General features: G+C 37.7%; 3 protein-coding genes across 3 annotated transcripts; 1 reads left to right on the top strand and 2 right to left on the bottom strand.

Moving 5' to 3' along the window:
- Nucleotides 1-8,168: 8,168 nt before the first annotated feature.
- LOC122002799 lies at nucleotides 8,169-12,068 on the top strand. The gene is made up of 5 exons (XM_042558139.1): nucleotides 8,169-8,495; nucleotides 9,973-10,243; nucleotides 10,361-11,044; nucleotides 11,222-11,559; nucleotides 11,652-12,068. The coding sequence occupies exons 1-5, from the start codon at nucleotides 8,169-8,171 to the stop codon at nucleotides 12,066-12,068; spliced, it is 2,037 nt and encodes a 678-aa protein (XP_042414073.1).
- Nucleotides 12,069-13,079: 1,011 nt separating this feature from the next.
- Nucleotides 13,080-15,856, bottom strand: LOC122032239 (ring-infected erythrocyte surface antigen-like). Its single transcript, XM_042591514.1, has 2 exons — nucleotides 14,965-15,856; nucleotides 13,080-13,750 (listed from the first exon to the last, which is right to left on the bottom strand). Exons 1-2 carry the CDS (start codon nucleotides 15,790-15,792, stop codon nucleotides 13,220-13,222), a joined length of 1,359 nt encoding a protein of 452 aa, XP_042447448.1. The 5' UTR covers nucleotides 15,793-15,856; the 3' UTR covers nucleotides 13,080-13,219.
- Nucleotides 15,857-15,988: 132 nt separating this feature from the next.
- LOC122009799 lies at nucleotides 15,989-18,121 on the bottom strand. Its single transcript, XM_042566094.1, has 4 exons — nucleotides 17,663-18,121; nucleotides 17,515-17,552; nucleotides 17,364-17,430; nucleotides 15,989-16,539 (listed from the first exon to the last, which is right to left on the bottom strand). The coding sequence occupies exons 1-4, from the start codon at nucleotides 17,681-17,683 to the stop codon at nucleotides 16,276-16,278; spliced, it is 390 nt and encodes a 129-aa protein (XP_042422028.1). The 5' UTR covers nucleotides 17,684-18,121; the 3' UTR covers nucleotides 15,989-16,275.
- Between the last annotated feature and the right edge of the window lie 1,268 nt (nucleotides 18,122-19,389).

Below are 19,389 nucleotides of genomic sequence, written 5' to 3'. Positions count from 1 at the left end.
TATGCGGTGGATGGTGTAATTTGCTATTACCGCTTTAATGAGCATCGTCGTGGGACACTTCTACTCCTTCTAAGTCCCGGGTCCGAAAGTGATTTCGGTCCACTTGCCGGCCTCTGCCCAGACTGCAGACCCAACTTGGACGCCCACCTTCGGCTCGGTTGGAGTCTCCTGGCCCACCAAATCAAGTTGATCTCGCCACGGGAAGTATTGCTCCTATTTTCCTCCTCCCGAGCGAACGGTCGTGACCGTTCTCTGGACGCCCGGCGATTCTCATGCCTCGGAGATCGGTGCCGATCGGGTGTCTGCTGATGTCGCCCCTCGGTGCGGGTCCGGTCAGCTTCATGAGTCCTACGTCTCCTGTCGATGGGAGGCGACCGTCGTTCGGCTTTCCTGGGAACAGGATTGGACACAAAGGGAAGGCTTCGGCAATCCCTCGTGTTGTGCGTATCCGTCTGGTGGAAGGTGCAGAACATAGGGGTCCACCTCTTCTTTGGCTTGGGCCGAGCGGCAGCCACTTCTTGTACGTGCGATCTGGCGTGAGGGGATCGAATTGCTTCGGCCCTCGGTCCTCTGGGTGGCTGCTGAGCGGCGTGCTGTTTCCGCTCGGCATGAACAGGTGCGCGCTCGGCTGGAGTTTCCTTTTTCCGAGCGGCTTGCGCTTCTTCCACATTTATATATTCGTTGGCCCGATGTAGCATGTGATCATAATCTCGGGGCGGCTTTCGGATGAGCGACCGGAAGAAGTCCCCATCCACAAGGCCTTGCGTGAAGGCATTCATCATCGTCTCCGATGTGGCCGTGGGGATATCCATCGCCACTTGGTTGAATCGCTGAATATAACCTCGAAGCGATTCTCTCGGCTCTTGCTTGATGGCGAATAAGCTGACACTTGTCTTTTGATAACGCCGACTACTGGCGAAGTGGTGGAGGAAGGCCGTTCGGAATTCCTTGAAGCTCGTGATGGATCCGTCCGGCAACCTCCGAAACCACCGTTGAGCCGATCCCGAGAGGGTGGTAAGGAAGACTCTACACTTTACTCCATCTGTGTACTGATGGAGCGTGGCTGTATTATCGAACTTACCCAGATGATCATCCGGGTCTGTTGTTCCATTGTATTCGCCGATCATCGGAGGCACGTAGTGCTTGGGCAGAGGGTCTCGTAGGATAGCCTCCGAAAATTGACGATTGATCCGCTCAGGGATGAGTCCGCTCGGAGCTTTCCCTTTCCTGTCATCCCGCCTTGGCATTTCATCCGAGGAAGATCCTCTATCTCTTCGAGCTAGTTCAGGGGTGCGAAATAAGGCCCGATGGAATGCGACGGTGGCTGGAGGTGCTTCCGCTCGGCCACCAGACGCAGATGTTGCTTGTTGCTCCGCCCGCTCGGCGGATGCTTTTTGTTTTTGCTCCATGAGTTTGGCGGCCCTCATCTCGACCAGAGCGTCGAGTTCTTCTGTTGAAAGCGCCACCGTGTGTTGTCGTCCAGCCTCGTCCATTGTTCTTGTTCGAATGCAGGAGCGTTCCCACAGACGGCGCCAATTTGATCCTGTCCGAACCAAGGGTCAGCGGACACTGGGCACGTGGCGCTCTCTGCTGGATCCTCGAGTGCTCCGACGAACCTGCAACAAAACCAAGCCGGGAGGGGTGTCCCGGCGACGGTCCTCCGACGCTCAAGTCAGGTAAGTGGTGGAGAAAGTGGCTGCCCAATTTGTATTATGTGTATCTTTGGCGAAGTAATAGCCTCTTTATATAGGACGGAGAAGGAACTGATGCACGCCCACCGAGGTGCGCACGTGTCAGCAACCCATACCACGGTATGCACTTGTCAGAGAGCTTACCTGACACCATGCTGCCACAGTCCGAGCATGTTCTTTGATGGGACGGCAGGACCACCCGTTGTCAGACTAGAAGTATGGCACAGCCATACGACTTGACGGCTGTCAGAAGATGTCCCCGTCTTTTACCCATCGGCCCGCCGGGCGGGCGATGAACGTCGTCCGGACGGCCTTGATTCTTTGCGCCGTCCGGGCGGCACCTCCTTCCGCTCGGTCATTACGCACTGCTTTATTTGAGCGTCGGACCCCTGGTCCCTACCAGGGTGCCTTTTACTATCAGATTTCCCTTTCTTCTGAGTCCGGTCGGCTCGCCCTTTTCCGGCGAGCCACTGGACCCTTTGACCTCCCCTCAGCGTTGACTCCTTATGGGGTTCCGGATTTTTACCGTCGGATCAAACACTTAAGGAGATAATTAAAAAATAAACCTCCCCCTGAATTTGATACTCCTTTAATTTATTAATCCTCCTTATTTATTACTCCCCCTTAATATAAAATTTTACAACCGTAACATATTTTCGTACCTAAGTGTTTTAGGCGATTGTATAATTATCTTTATAAAATTGTTCATTTAAATTTGACTAAATGTAATTAACGTTAGATTCAGTTGAAATAAGTTAACGTTTAGTGTAATGTTAAGTAAGATAAGTTGTTATTAATTCAATAATTAATCAATATTAATAATTTATTGATTAAATTTTGCTTGATTCAATAATTTAATATAATCTAAATTTTGTATTAATTGATGAAGGTGTTAGTTATAATTTAACTTTTCATTTACTTCCTTTTAAGTTGGATTAACTTAGTTTAAAGTTGGTAGTAATTTGAAGTTAAACTCGTTATTAAACAAGGTTAAGTGAGGTTCAATTTTAAGTCAAACTTTAATTATGTTTTAATAAAAATAATTAATATTTTAAAGGTTGATTAAAAAAAATGACTTAGAGTAATTTTAATATTTTTACTAAGGTTAAACCTAGGTGCTAATCAAATCAAGCTTAGTTCTCAAATAAAGTTAAACTTAAATAGTTAAGTTCTACTTATTAATTACATAATTAAGTTTAAAGTTAAAGTTAACGGATTTTAAGTTTTTAAGTTAGGTGTCTAAGTTTTAAATGAATTTAAAAGAATTGTTATTATTATTTTTAAGGGATTTCTAACAAGATTTTAAAACGATTTTTATAATTATTTAATGGCAATACGTTCAATTCAGTTTTGTTTTTAGATTTAAATTAATATCAGTGATTAATTTAGGTTTAAGTTTTAAGTTTAAGTTAAATTTTAAATTTTAATTGTAATTAAGTTTTAATTTTCAGTTAGGTTAAATTAAGTTGAAAAGTAATGTTTAAATTAAGTTTTAATTTAAGATTAAAATAATGTTTAAGAAAAAAATTTAAAATCTAAATAATAATTTTTAAAGTTTAAATAATCAATAAGAATAATTTTTTGTAAGTTAACAACATTTTATCAAAGTGAACAATATTCTTAAGAAGAATTTTTCAAAATGATTTATTAAAGATTTAATTTTTAAAAGATTTTTTTTTAATTTTTTATTGATTTTTGAAAGAGTTTAAAAAGTAATTTTTAAATAATTTTTAAAATGGTTTAAAATAATTTTTTAAAAGAGTTTTTAAAATAATTTTTAAAATGTTTTAAAATAATTTTTAAAAGAAATTTTAAAATTTTTAAAATAATTTTTAAAAGAGTTTTTTTTTTAACAATTTTTAAAATGTTTTAAAAGAATTTTTAAAATGTTTTAAAAGAATTTTTAAAATACTTTTTAAAATAGTTTTAAAAGAATTTTGAAGATAATTTTAAAATAAATTTTAAGTTTAGAATAATGATTTTAAAGTTAAATATAAAATTTTTAAAGTTAAATTTTTAAGTTAAATAATTTTTAGGTTAAAATAAATTTTTAATTTAAAAATTTTTAATTTTTAAAATAGATTTTTTTTAAAAAATTAATTTTAATTTAATTTAATTTAAAATTCGAAATTTAATTTTAATTAATTTAAATTTGAAATTCGAAATTTAATTTTAATTTGAAATTCAAATTTTAATTTTATTTAATTTTAATTTAATTTGAAATTTGAAATTTAATTTTAATTTGAAATTCAAAATTTAATTTTAATTAATTTTAATTTAGTTTCAAAATTAATTAATTTAATCCTTATTCATCTCACCCGATCTAGATTATCAATCAGGGAATTCTATAATTTTGTGAGATGAATTAGATTTAATTACAGAGTTTGGTTTAACTTGTGTTAGATTCAGGTTTAGCTTTGGTCTCAACAAATAGGCATTCTTCGGATAAACTTCTAAGCTTGGTGAGTCACTTGGACGTCATTAGAAGTAACCAACCTTTCGAGGTTTTCCGAATAGTCCTATCCACGGAGCTTAGTACTAAACCTTGGTCTAACTAGTTAGGATCCATTTAAAGGTAGCTTCGGTCGGTTCAACTTGGCCAAATGCACCAGATTGAAGTCATATCTTTCTAGATATGCGATGCCCAAGCTTCCCCAACGTACTATTATCAAAAAACTTCACCAGTACTATGATTCAAGTTAAACTTGAACCCTCTTTAACTAGTCCTAATTACCCTGTCGGGTAGGTTGGTTGGGGTTACCCTTTTCGGGTAGATTAGTTTTAGAGGTGTCAGCTACTCTGGAGCCTCCCCCGAATTATTGGCCATTAATTTAAGATTTTTGTATAATTAGAGTTGGTTTTAGTTAAGTTTTAATGTTTAATTTGTAATTTAAATTTAAGTTTTTAATTTTGAATTAATTAAATTGGTCAAATTATCTTTCTTTAAGAGAGTGTATTTAATATTTGAATTTTCTTTCAATTTCAATTTTATTAGGTTAATTGAATTATCTTTCTTTAATAGCTTATTTTTAAAGTTTAAGTTTTTATTTATTTTTAAATTTGAAATAACTAAACTGTTTGAATTATATTTTCTTAACGGTTTATCTTTTAGCTTTTTATTAATTGTTAATTTTGAAATTTCTAGATTATTTTTGTTTAATTTGTTATCTTTAACATTTAATTTTAAGTTTGTTAAATTCCGTTTTGATTTTATCAAAGTGTTTGATTTTATCCTTATATTTTCTTTGCCTTTTAAATTCAAATTTATTTTAATGTTTGACTTATTTATGCCTAAATGCTCACCTAATTTTAAATTTTCGGAATTAATTAAATTATTTGAATTGATTTGGTCATTGTTCTGTTTGACCAAGTCAAGGTTGATGCCAAATTGATCAGAGTCTTGATTGACTTGATCAGAGTCTAGATTATTTTGTGATTTTGGATTTAAATCATTTAAATCTAGATTATCATGCACCATACTTGGACTAATTTCATACTTATCATCATGCTGATTATTTAAACTACTATTAGCAGGGGTATTTTGATAAATATTACTAACCTTGAGCGCAACCCCTAATTCAGTAGGCTTCTCCGTTGGATTTGACTCGAGTCCATATTTGACTTTAACTTGATCTTCTAGCTCCATTGGCGTCTCGTGAAGCTTGATCAACTGGGTCCACACCTCATATGCATTCTTGTACTTTTCTAATCTGCATAAAATATTGTTAGGTAAACATTACAAATAATGTTACTTACCTTTTTGTTCAGTTCCGAGTTTTGAGAAGGTTTCCTCAAAATTAGCATATAATCGATGTCTACGCTTCCTAAGAAGCATTCCATTAATCGCTTCCAGTAGTTGAAGTCTTCATGATCGTATGGTGGTGGTTCGCAGGGGTTCCGTCCTTCTTGAAGAGTCATTATTCTTGTACACAGAGAAACAGAAAAAAAAATCCCAAGACTTGGTCTTGGATTAGCAGTGCTTTTTCGGAAAAAATAATAAAATATTATTAAAATATTAATAAAATATTTGAAAAAATATTATTTCAAAATTTTGAAAATGTAATATTTTTTAAATACTAAATAATGGTGAAAAGATGGCGATGTATTTTTTAAAAACTGCTTTGGAGGGAAAAAACGAAAGGCGTAAAGTTTTATTTAAAAGACAAACAATATCTAATACTTTTTTTTCTTTAAAACGAACCCCCTTTGCTTGATTGGTGGTTGCACCAAATCAAAGCGGTACCTGCTTTGATACCACTTGTTAGATCGTGAAACGTCGATAGAGGGGGGGTGAATATCGATTCGAAAAATAACGAGTATAAACGCAGCGGAATAAAAATTGGACACAATGAATTTTACTTCGTTCGGAGCCTGTGACGACTCCTACTCGAAAGCCCGTACTCCGTGAGTACTTTCGTTGGGCAATTACTAGCAGTTCGAAAATGATTACAATTTAAGGTACAGTAATGCTAGCAAAATAACGAAAATACCGACAAGAATTAAGAACAGAAAAGGAGTATATCGTCGGATCTTCGTTAGCGTCGTAGGAGCGCAGAGCAGTAGAGCAGACAGTCTGAGAGTTCTGAGTTGATTCTGATCTCTGCCTCCGCCCCATCTTTTATATGAAGCTCGGGATGCCCAGGATCCCTTCCAGGCGCCCTGGTGAGACGTGGCAAGTCCAACCAGTGAGCTCCAAGTGGTGACGCGCGGTCAGGATATTTTTTGCCTCCAGGGCGCCCGGGTGCCTCCCGGGCGCCCGGATCCCCTCCGAGCGCCCGGACCACCTTTTTCCAGCGAACAACTTTCCTGCAAAACAAGGTTAGTCCGAGACAAAATAGATCCTGCAAAACAAAGTGTTAGCATAATTAAAGTTCAACAAAGTAATAACAAAGAGTATGACTTAGATTCCGTCTTTCCGAGACCGGAATCTAGTCACGATCTCGACTTAGATATCCGAAATGGATCTAAGCCGGATCGACGCCTAATGTTCCCTTCCCGGGAACGCGTCCTCGCAGTCACTCCCCTCCAGTGACTTACCTCACTTACCTGCCAGACGTCCGGTCAGTCCTTCGACCCGTCTGGACTTCTCGCCAGCTATCCGGTCAGCCCATCGACCTAGCTGGACTTCTCGCCAAGCGTCTGGTCAGCCCGTCGACCCGCTTGGACTTCTCGCCAGCTATCCGGTCAGCCCGTCGACCTAGCTGGGCTTCATGCCAAACATCCGGTCAGCCCGTCGACCTGTCTGGACTTCTCCTGGACACTCGATCAGAAGGTTAGACAACAACATACTAACTTAACCTGATTTGTCATTCATCAAAACCTGGGTTAAATCGTTAGTACTAACCGCACCAACAACACCAACTCAACTCATCCTATTTACTTGACCGACCCAAGCTTAGGTTCCAAGCTTGCTTGGCTGCCCCCAATAGGATGGGTATAAAGGTGGGTAAGAAGTGGGTATGTGGTGGGTATAAATCTCTATATACAAGAGGCTACGATAGGGACTGAGAGGAGGAATTGGTTTTGGTCTCCCGATGAAATTAAGCTTCCCGTGTTCGCCCCGAACACACAACTTAATTTCATCAATAATAATTCATTCCACTAAAGAACTATTATTGAACTACCGCATCAATCCCAAATTACATTTTGGGCTCCTTCTTATTATGAGTGTGTTAATCTCCCTATGTTTAAGATGTCGAATGTCCACTAATTAAATGAGTTACTGACAACTCACTTAATTAATATCTTAGTCCGAGAGTAGTACCACTCAACCTTATCGTCATGTCGGACTAAGTCCACCTGCAGGGTTTAACATGACAATCCTTATGAGCTCCTCTTGGGGACATTCTCAACCTAGATAACTAGGATACAGTTTCCCTCTATAATCAACAACACACACTATAAGTAATATCATTTCCCAACTTATCGAGTCTATTGATTTATCGAGCTAAATCTCACCCTTTGACAAGTCAAAGAAATAAGTATTAAATATATGTGCTTATTATTATATTAGGATTAAGAGCACACACTTCCATAATAACTAAGGTCTAGTTCTTTTACTAAGTCAGTACAAAAAGAACTTACCTAAATGGTCCTACTCAATACACTTAGAGTGTATCAGTGTAATTTATTAGTCAAGATAAACTAATACTTAATTACACTACGACTTTTCCAATGGTTTGTTCCTTTCCATCTCAGTCGTGAGCAACTATTTATAATTTATAAAGAACTGATAACATGATCTTCTGTGCGTGACACCACACATCATGTTATCTATGATATAAATTAATTGAACAACTACACTTAACATAAATGTAGATACTTGACTAATGTGATTTTTATTTCTAAATAAATGTTTATACAAAAGCTAGGCTTTTAGTATACACTATAACACTGACATGTTAGGTAGCCTTGATTGTATGCACTGGAAATGGAAAAATTGTCCAATTGCTTGGAAAAGTCAATTTACATGGGGACATGGGTCACCAACAATCGTACTTAAAGCGGTCGCGTCTCATGACTTGTGGATATGACATTGCATTTTTTGGGGTTACTGGTTCACGTAACGATATTAACGTGTTATATGAATCTCCCATATTCAATAACGTCTTGCAAGGAAATATGCCGGAAATTAATTTCATAGTGAACGACACTACATATACGAAGAGATATTATCTAACAGATGGAATATATCCCGAGTGGACTACTTTTGTTAAGGCTTTTCCCTGCCCGGAGGATCCCAAGAGGAAGTTGTTTAAGGAAAGACAGGAGTCTACAAGAAAAGATGTTGAACGAGCATTTGGAGTGCTCCAATCTCGATAGGCAATTGTCAGAGGTCCAGCTCGTTATTGGTATAGGAAAAAGTTAAAACAAATCATGCTAGCATGCATTATTTTACATAATATGATTGTTGAGGATGAGGGAGGTCACGTGACAAATTGGTACAACCATGAAGGTGACGAACCCGCACAACCTATCCATGGATAAAACCGAGGATTTCAAGATTATCTTCGAACAAATTCTGAGCTACGTGACATTCAAATTCATCACCAATTTCGCGCTGACTTAGTTGAGCATATCTGGGGGTAATACAACAACAATCCGTGAATTAGTATTTCATATATTATTTTTAATTTCATAATTGTATGGTTTATTTAAGTGATTGTTACATTTCAATTTCATAATTACGTGGTAATTTAAAATAAATTTTGTTTTCTCAGCTTTGTAAATTTAGCCGCTCAGTTGTAATTTTGTTTTCCCAATTTTCTAATTTCATTTTTCTAACATTGTAATTTCGTTTCCTCACAACCATCTATTTTATTTAATAAATATATTTAAAAAATTAATATTATTTTTGAAAAATAATAAAATTATTTTTTTAAAAGTAATATTATTATTATTAAAAATAACAATAATAATATAAATATTTTAAAATATATTTAAAATATATTTATTTAATATGATATAATTTTAAGATGGTTGAGTGGATTGTGGGACCCATAAATAATGATTGTTAATGTTAAAAGGGATGTGAGTGAAAGAATGATGTTGTTATAATGAATATGTGGCAGTGGACCCCATGTTTTTTGATGAGGTGGTAGGTGTCAGGGGCGGACGCGCGTTGAATTTTGGGGGGCCATGGCCCCCCTTCTAACTTTTGTTTTTAGTATATATATTAATGCACATTGAGTTTTGGAGGGCCCTGGCCCCTCCCAAGTTTTTATTTTTAGTATATATATTATATATTATACAAATAGTATACAATTATAAAACAAATACGAAGAAAGCCCTTTCATAACTCATTATCTTCTCTGTGAAGAAAACCCTAGCACACCTCATTGTCTTCTCCACCAGGCACCAGACTGCCTTTGTTACAAGTTGTGCTCTCTTCCAGTCTTGAGTCTTCCTATCTCATATTCTCAACCCATGATTAAGGTAAATGATCTTATTTATTTGTTTCTTCATTTGATATTTTGATATAGTTTTCTTTGTTTTTTCATAAAAATTGGGTTTTGATTTTCATTTTTGTTTTTTGCCGTTTCTATTTGACTATCTGTTGAAGTCTTGAGAATAGGTAGAAAATATTTGTGTGTGAAATTTATTGTTTAGATTTGACATTAATTTTGTCCATTTCACTCTCTTCTTGATTTCCAGTTAGCTTTATTTTTGGATTTCTAATATGGGCAAATTAATTCTCATATTATTTTTTGTTTTTAATAAATTATTGATTAAATTAAAGGTTTATAGATTATTATTCAAACTTGGGTAAATCTTTTTTTAGATGAAAAAGTCACAAACAATTGATGCATTCTTCAAAAGAAAGAATGATGAAATTCGAGCATCTCAATCAAATATAACTACAAATATTGATCATTTGAATTTTGAAAGTCGTCTTGCTAAATCTTTAGGAGTTGAAATCAATAAGAGATTTGATATTCAATCATTAGAGCGTGATCTAGGATTGCGACCACATATATGGGAGTACCCCATTGAAAAGCGTGATGAAGTTAGAAGAGCTTATATTAAAGCTGGTCCATATCAATATAAAGCTGGTCCATATCAATATATGCTTTCAAAGTATCCGAAGTCTGGAAAAAAACATCCTCGCAGTTTTCAAGTATCATGGTTTAAGTTATTCCTATCTTGGTTGGAATATTCTCCTATTGTAGATGCTACATTTTGCTTACCATGTTATCTATTCCATACTCAAGATAGACCTTCTAGATTAGATGCATTTACTATTAATGAGTTTCATTCATGGAAGAAGGTAAGAGATGGGAAAAATTGTGCATTTTTGGCACATATTGGAAAAGATCTCACTTCACCTCATCGAAATGCTGAGAAAGCATGTGAAGATCTCATGAACCAACAAATACATATTGTACAAAGTTTTGAGAAGTTCACATCTCAAGAAGTTGCTGAAAATAGACTTCGTTTCAAAGCTTCAATTGAGGTGACTAGATGGCTTGTATTTCAAGGATGTTCTTTCAGAGGTCATGATGAGTCCATTATATCAAACAATCGTGAAAATTTTTTAGAACTATTGAGTTTCATAGTCTCTTACAATGACAAAGTAGAAGAAGTTTTGAATAAAGCTCCACGAAATGCATCATATACATCATCAACAACACAAAAACAAATTTTGCAAGTCTTGGACGCTAAAGTAAAGAATGTCATTCGAGAAGAAATTGGTGATGCAAAATTCTGTATCATGGTTGATGAAGCTCAAGATGAATCTAAAAAGGAGCAAATGTCAATTGTCTTGAGATTTGTTGACAAAGATGGCTATGTGCAAAAGCGCTTCTTTGGAGTTGTTCATGTTAAAGACACCATAGCATCAACATTGAAAGAATGTATCTTTTCTATCCTATCTCGTCATACTCTTGATGTTCAAAATATTTGATGGCAAGGTTATAATGGTGTAAGCAATATGCGTGGTGAATGGAATGGATTGCAAGCTTTAATTTTAGGTGAATGTCCTTATGCTTACTATGTTCATTGTTTTGAATATTGTTTGCAATTGGCACTAGTTGCTGCGTCGAAGGAAGTTATCCCAGTCCATCATCTTTTTATCAAGTTAAGCTCTATTATCAATGTTGTTAGTGCCTCATCTAAGCGTAATGATCAATTAAAAGTCACTCATGCCTCAAATATTGCTCATTTACTTAATATTAATGAGCTTGAAAGTGGGAAAGGACTTAATCAAATTGGTTCTTTACAAAGGGCAGGTGATACTCGTTGGAGTTCTCATTTGAAATCTATATCTAGTTTGATAAAGATGCTTAGTGCAACATGTGAAGTTTTATTGAATATCATTGATGATGGAACTACACCCGCTCAACGGGGAGATGCTGACGCAGCTTATAAGGTGCTAACTTCTTTCGAATTTGTTTTATTTTGCATCTAATGAGGAAGATTTTGGAGATTTCTAATTTGCTCTGTCAAGCTTTGCAACTTCAGTCTCAAGATATTTTGAATGCAATGCATCTTGTTTCATCTACTAAGTTGCTCATTCAAAAATTGAGAGATGATGGATGGGATGAATTGGTTGCAGATGTGAAATCTTTCTGTCAAACACTTAGTATACCTATACCGGATTTCAATGCTCAATACATTGCAAGAAGAGGAAGGGCTCGTCATCAACAAGATGAAATTACAATAGATCATCATTACAGAGTTGATATTTTTAATGTAGTGATAGATTCTCAATTGCAAGAATTGAACATCATATTTAATGACAACACAGTGGAGTTGATTATTCTTAGCTCGGCATTAGATCCAAGAGAGATGCACATTTCATTCAGAATTGATGATATTTGCAGATTGGTACAAAAGTTTTACCCCAAAGATTTTACAAACATGAGATGCTACAATTAAGAAATCAATTTGAGCATTTTGATCATGTGCGACAACTTCCTGATATTGGAACATTGACAACTATTTCTGATTTATGGCAATGGTTGGTGAAAACTAGAAAGTCAGAAATCTATCCACTTGTGTTTAGAGTCGTAACACTTATTCTCATACTTCCAATTTCTACGGCTACCACAGAGCGATCTTTTTCTGCTATGAATATAGTCAAGACTAGGCTTCGTAATAAGATGGAAGATGAATTTCTTAATGATTGTTTGCTAGTGTATATTGAGAAGCAAATTGCTAAAAAGTTTAGTATAGATTCACTTGTAGATGATTTTAGAGAGACGTTCTAAATTTTAATAGATTTATCTTTCTCATATTTGTTATTGGCCCCCCCCCCCCCCCCCCCCCATATCTGGTTCTAGCTCCGCCTCTGGTAGGTGTTATAACGTTATAGTATTGTGGATGCATTAATACTTTGATCCTGCTCTCCGGCGGCAATCTACCACCCGAGTACCTATGTTACGATGACTTCTCAGGGTTCAGATGGATTACCTTCATGCCATCAGCAATGTTCAACTTTTTCCCATTGATCATTATGTGTGATAGGATTATTGAGGGATTATACATTTGCATGATAATAATCTTTTAATGAGGATATTTAGTAAATTATGATAAAATTATTTTTGTTTGGTATGATTTTTATGATAAGGATAAAAGTATGGATTATTAATTATATGACTAAAATATCCTCAGTATTAGTAATTTTTAGGGCAAGGAAAGCATCAAAAGCAAGGGTAAAAATATCCTTTTAACTAATTATCAAATTTACTATTCAATTTGAGATTATTAATATCTTCTTCGAAGTGGGATTGAAGTGGAATTGATTTTCCCGCTGTTATAGTATTTAATCATGCTCTAAAGTTACCATTGGCTTTTTAAAAAATCAGTCAAACATGAATTTAACTTGTAATCCTATCCTGATCCACCGTACCAGCCAGGGCCTTAGGGTATACACCAGTGACCAGACAATTCAGAAATATTAAACTAACGTTCAGAAATGAAACTAAGGAACATGGCAGGTTTTCAGTTGCAGATGCTGTCATTTGGCAGCACAAAATTCCCTGTGAATCATGACGCGACATGGATTACAAGAAGAGCACTAAATGCATCTACTGGAAGGATGACTCAAGTGGATTTTCTGTGAGGTTATTGGTGATGTTCTCTGGTGGGTTTTCGTCTTCAATGGCATCTATGTTTTCCCCTTTCTCTACAGAATTTTCTGTGTTTTCGTGCTCAGCAGCATCTTTGTTTTCCACTTCCTCAAAAATATCTTCCCCTTCCTCTGCAGCATCTTCTATGTTTTCTTCCTCGACGGCATCTTTGTTTCCGACTTGGTCGACATCTTCTTTGTTCTCGGCTTTCTCTACAGCACCTTCTATGTTTTCCTCCTCAACATCATCTTCTATATTTTCCTCCTCAGGATCATCTTCTGTGTTTTCCTCCTCGACATCATCTTCCATATTTTCCTCAGCATCTTCTGTGTTTTCCTCCTCGACATCATCTTCCATATTTTCCTCCTCAGCATCATCTTCCATATTTTCCTCCTCAGCATCATCTTCTGTGTTTTCCTCCTCGACTGCATTTTCATTTTCCTGTTTCTCAACATGTTCTTGGTTTTCCTCCTCGATACCGGCTTCTTTCTGCACAAGATACTGAAATTAGGGAACAAATGCTCTATCGGAGTAAAATATGGTTTTGCAGGAAGTTATCAGCAACTCAATGAGGCTTTGAGAAGTCACATACACAGCAATGATGTGTTATGCATTGAGAGTGCTCATACACAATCATGGAGGGTTGAGAATTAATGCTTGTATCTGTGATTTATCATTTGAATGGTAAGAACTAAGTCAGACCTTGAAAAAAAAAATTGATTGCTCTAATGTTATTGAACAAATCTCTTGTACCCTTAGGATTCATAAGGATTCCCTATAACCAGGAAGTTATCAAGATGGAAGTTCAGAAACTTTCCATGAGCAGGGAGATTGAACATCATAACAACAAGAGGAGAAAGGTTTACATAAGGTAGCATGGATGCTAGTTGGATATATGTGACACCCAAATTTCATTTCGACATTAAAAGTTGTCAAATAATGAAAATTTAACCGAGTGAATTAGAATTAATTTAATCTTAAGCATTTAGAATTCATGATGTAATTCTCTCATTTAAGTGTATCAGAACATAGATTATCCGAGGCATGATAATGCGTTTGAAACGAACTTCATGACGGTGATAGCGAAGCTATTAATGGAACAAAATGTCTGCAATTGGTTGGACTTAGCAACTTAATGAGGGGAAGTTATGCCTTAAGTGGAGAAGAGTTATGAAGACCTACCCTGGATTCTCTATGCTGTTTGTGGAGACACTTGAAATGAATCAACATGGATCATATCGTGACAACCTAATTAAAGGTCTAACAGAATGGAAATAGAGTTACATCATCACAGCAAATTAACTGCAATCAACTCCTAACTAGATCTCTACTGACTGGAAATAGGATTGCATGGTGTAAAGACTCTATCTTTGTTTGATTAGTCAAACCATACAATCAAATTGAACCAGGTAGTCATTTCATGTGGGTATCCTATTACTTGCTTGATCAGGTATACTCTAGCTCATCAAGCTCACTCTCCTCTACGCGATCAATTTGTAACCTTCACTAACCTCCTTCATTGCCAATCCCCTAAGCAACAAATGTGTATAAAAACCATATTGTCAAATCTGTTCTACACAAATGCTAAATCTTACAAGATTGTTTGTTTTACGATTAGATCTAACTGATCGTCCCAATTCACCAACAATATAAACTTGCAAGAAAATGAACTGGGCATGTCGAGGATGAGCATGAAGAATTACCTGAGCTTTGACATCCTTTGCCAAGGACTCACCGAGACGCTCTCCGGCGTCGAGAACCAAGCTAGGAAGCATATTGAAGTTGTAGCCAAGAACCTTGCACAGGGCTCGGGCGAATGCCCGGTGCCCTTTCTTCCTCTTGGCCGTCACTGTACAATGTGCGTGCTGCAGGATCGCGACAGGATTGTTGTACTTCTTCAAGCCCTTCATCCCGATTCCTGCGCAGGCCAGGCAATTGAATTCCCCGGTCTGGCTGTTCTCGTAGTGCTGCCTCAGGATCGGATCCTTTGTGAAAATGTCGATGAAGAAAGTGTAGATTTTCAATTTCTCCAGATCATCCTCGAATTCGATGGATTCGTTGTCGTCTTCTTCGGATCCCTCTTCGTCCTCTTTGTACAGATCCTCGAAGAAGAGCTGCGACGCCTTGAGCGCCTTTTGCCGGGCGATCGCCGCGTCGACCTTGGCCTGCTCCTCGGAGGTTGGGGGAGGGGCGGGCTCCGGCGCAGATCTCAGTTTCTTCTCCGGCGGCCACTCGGTGGAAGGCGGCGGTAACTCTTCGACAGGCCACGGCAACCCGCCGCTCTCGGAGGGCTGGACGTCGCCAGTTAGATCTGAGGAGGCTATCTCGCCTCTAATCCTCTTCTTCTGCCTCCGTTTCCGGCCATCGCGTGGAGGGGGGGCGCCGGGATCACGGAGATCGGCACCCAAAGTAGGGTTTCGGGAGCGAGTGCGATTAGGCGGCGGGCCCTGGCGCCAGAGAGAGTGCAAGAACATAACTTCTTCCGCAAGCTTCCGGTCGTACCCGGAGAGAGGAAGGCGGCGGCTGTCCATAGCGACCTCGTCGGGAGAACGAGAATAGTTTGAAATGTCGTCACCGCCGATCGCAGAAATGCTTCGAGGCGGTTTAAAAGGAGCGGAGTTGACGAGTTCGTAAGCTCACGCGCGGTGAAGCGACCGCTAGCGGTGCGGGTCCCGTCAGATCTCATACATTCGTTGGATTATAAATGGACGATCCACATTTCACATATTGTATTAATAAATTGTATTATAAAGAGATTATATCATTTACATACACCAATAACAACCAACCTTTTACTTGAATCCCCTAATAAATCATTTATATCAATATAAAATTAAATTGTCAAAATAAAAAGGAAAAAATCTGATGATTCTTCTTCTGTATGAGTATCACAAAGTAAGTTCTGTGGCTACACCCACAACTAAACCTAATAAGGCACCAACTATAACTTGAATCTCTGTATGGCCAACTGATTCATTCAATTCACTGTGGTTGTACTGTTCCATGTGAATTGGTTATTTGGTGTTATCCACTTTTGTGCAATCTGAAATCTTCACCTCACTAGATGCGATTGCAGCAGGTCTTTGGAATAAGTATGAGTCTTCCTTGTCAGAAGAAATGGAGACGACAGGAGAATTCTGTTCACAATTCATGGAGGAACTTCTTAGTCTTTTGCTTTGGCAGTCATCTTCTTCCCGGTTTTGAGATGTTGGCTCTGCTTGGGAATTTTGGATCTTGTTGAGGATTTTGGCATGAATGCCTACCTCTCTCCGGGCACCCTGAATATGAAAGCAACAGTGAGAGATCATCCACTGTCTACTGAAACAAATGCCCAAACAAGACAGCAACTATTTCAGCTTTTGGAGAAACAGAATGGCATCTGCAAACTTAGATCATAATTATTTGAGAAAGATCAATAACAATCATACAGAATGTGGTGTGCCATTGTTACATCTAAATAGTTTATGCTTGCACAGTATTGCAAAATTGAGACAAAAAAAAATATTATCATTGATTTTAGATACCATTAACCTCTAGTAAATTCAAAGGTGTCAATAGAATTATAGTAAAATTTGGTTTTTTTCGATTTCTGAATACTATTTTCCAAAAAAGAAATCTAATTTGGACAACGCTAAGTTGGACAATGGTACATGGCGTGAAGGAGATGCCGAAGAATCTAATTTAATTGTTCAGTAGAACATTAACATGATGACAAACCCTAGACCAATATAAGATTGTACGATTATCAGTTGCTTCACTCAAATGACTTACGACGCTCAGGCAATGGAATTCAACTACATTCCAAAGAATCTACTCTTCTTTTAAAACTATTACCGAACAACTAAGTCTTTGTTATCTAAGACAAGCATGGGTCTGTGTTTTCAGGGAAAGCAAAACTGAAAATACAGATCTCCTCCCTCTCCTTATGCTTTTTAATGATAGATATTGGAATGGCTAAGCACTCTTCCAAAAAAACAAGCTGAAAATTTTCATTTTACTAGAAATTCAACTCACAGGAACAAAATGAATGATCATCATAACATGAACAATGACAATAAAACCTACATAAATATGGCAGAAACCAAACAGGGAAGTAGTTTACCTGAGCATCATACATAAATAGAGCAGCAAATACCACAGACATGCCGAAAACCGAATCTGAGAATCCCCTGCACAGTTACAATTTCTAGACCTTGAAGCTGATATCAATAACTAGGCACTGGGGAATTACGTCGAACAGTTTGCATTCTCACCTATCTAGGCCAAGCAAAGTAGCCGCAGCAGTAACAGCCTAAAAAAACATTCATGCACAATTGATTAAGCCCTAGAATTCAACCTCAAAAATTGCGAATAAGAGGAGAAATAGAGGATCGAAAGCCTAAAAAAGGAAACGTGTCTGACAGCGGAATGAGCAGACGGCATGCCTCCCGACCGGACTGCCGTCCGGAGGTCGATGCCCTTCCCAGAAATCGCCGAGGCCAGCGGCTTGGAGAGCTGCCCGATGGTACCAGCGATCGCGGCCGCCACTACTACCTACAAGAAGCGGAAACAGCGCACAAAATGCTCACTTCGTGCTATCGATCTGCTATAGTACCTTGTTGCGGGCGAGGTTGCCCCACGGGATTATCTGGAGCGGTTAGTGCGTAGAAACTTGCCACTTGAGAGCGTGAGTTCGAACGACGGGATAGTCAGGGCGTGAGTTTCCTGGTACTTGTGCAACTCTTCCCACTGCGCACTAACTTCTCTATCGTGATTTACCTCCCTCGTGAATACCTTGGACGTGGTGCGGCGGGGGCGCTGGGGCGAGCGATATCGTCTTTTTTGCCACTTGTTGCGGGCGAGGTCGGCGACTCCCAGCGGCAGGGAAGAAGCGACGGCGAAGGAGACAGCCTCCTGCATGACTCGTCTATGCGTGAGGTGTTAGTGTATGCACTTATGTGCCAAGACACTACTTATGTATTTTGTGGATAAATAATAATTATTTAATAAAGGCAAGTATTTATCATTAAATATTTACTTTTCTGTACGTATATAATTAATGATAAAGTCCCACGGATTAAATGGTATATTAATCTGAAAGCAGTCCTTGATCGGATAGATATCTAGAGGGGACATGGATATCTAGATCAACGTTGAGTATGACTAGGTCGAGATAGACCGGAGGGATGGATATCCAAGTTGTACTTGGGGGTGCCTTGAGTTTAGAGGTACACTGGACACGATCCGCTCAAGAGGAGACCACATATTAAGCATCATTGGTTATTCCTCTTATGAACGAGTGTAACTAATCTTTTGACTTGAGACCTTCATTTATTCTATGCGTGGAGTTATGTACTTTGACGCCGTTAAAAGCAGTCTTTAATCGGATTGTGATTAATACGGTAGTTGGGTGTATGACAAAGCGTAGAGAGAATAGTGTTGAGTCAATAGAGGATTCATCACTCTCTTGGATTAGGAGTTAACATCCTAGCCGCTTGATAGAGATATTAGTGACTCAAAATCCATGGCCATGAGAGGAATGATTTATCATTCAAGAGGAGTCTATTATATCTTGGAAATCAAGTAAAACAATTAATTTGGTAATGATGCATAATGTACCGAATTAATTGGGATATAGGCTTTAGATGAAGAGATTGAATTACACAGTAATCGGTTTACAGTTTATGACTGATATTAATTTTATCGCGTTGGGTGGCTAAAAACTGTTGCTAGACGGTTACCTTAGTCTGTGTATGGATTTACACTGCCTTCGTGTATAAAATCTAGAGGGTCGCACGCATAACACGTAGACATGAACAAGAGTATCGGAAGCGAGTCGAGATCAAGATCAAATATGGATTTATTTGATACAAAGAAGAGAGAATTCGAATAGCCATAATCATGATGATTAATGGAGAATTCGAAAAGTCATCATAATGATAATTAATGAAGAATTTGAAGAGTTATCATAATGAAGGTTATAAATGAAGAATTTATGGAGCCTATAACTCTTCATCTTCCTTATTAATGAAGATCATAAATGATGAATTAATTGAAGACTTAACTCTTCGTATTCCTTGGAAGCTATAAATAGCCATCCTCGGAAAGAATCAAGGTAAGGATTTCATTCTCTCCGTTTCTCTTTCGTC

This window comes from Zingiber officinale, chromosome 1A (genome assembly GCF_018446385.1).
Source record: "Zingiber officinale cultivar Zhangliang chromosome 1A, Zo_v1.1, whole genome shotgun sequence".
Lineage (NCBI taxonomy): Eukaryota > Viridiplantae > Streptophyta > Magnoliopsida > Zingiberales > Zingiberaceae > Zingiber > Zingiber officinale.
This window is presented reverse-complemented; position numbering and strand designations above follow the sequence as displayed.

What these genes read in the sequence shown, in the direction of transcription:
- LOC122009799 (XM_042566094.1), bottom strand. Translation starts at nt 17,683, where the DNA reads ATGCCGTCTGCTCATTCCGCT. An exon ending in TGCCGTCTGCTCATTCCGCT is followed by an intron (nt 17,553 to 17,662) that starts GTCAGACACGTT and finishes ATGTTTTTTTAG; the next exon opens with GCTGTTACTGCTGCGGCTAC. An exon ending in TATTTATGTATGATGCTCAG is followed by an intron (nt 16,540 to 17,363) that starts GTAAACTACTTC and finishes TTTCATATTCAG; the next exon opens with GGTGCCCGGAGAGAGGTAGG.
- LOC122002799 (XM_042558139.1), top strand. Translation starts at nt 8,169, where the DNA reads ATGGGTCACCAACAATCGTACTTAAAGCGGTCGCGTCTCATGACTTGT. An exon ending in TCCATATCAATATAAAGCTG is followed by an intron (nt 10,244 to 10,360) that starts GTCCATATCAAT and finishes CTCCTATTGTAG; the next exon opens with ATGCTACATTTTGCTTACCA. An exon ending in AGCATCAACATTGAAAGAAT is followed by an intron (nt 11,045 to 11,221) that starts GTATCTTTTCTA and finishes AATTGGCACTAG; the next exon opens with TTGCTGCGTCGAAGGAAGTT.
- LOC122032239 (XM_042591514.1), bottom strand. Translation starts at nt 15,792, where the DNA reads ATGGACAGCCGCCGCCTTCCTCTCTCCGGGTACGACCGGAAGCTTGCG. An exon ending in CAAAGGATGTCAAAGCTCAG is followed by an intron (nt 13,751 to 14,964) that starts GTAATTCTTCAT and finishes TATCTTGTGCAG; the next exon opens with AAAGAAGCCGGTATCGAGGA.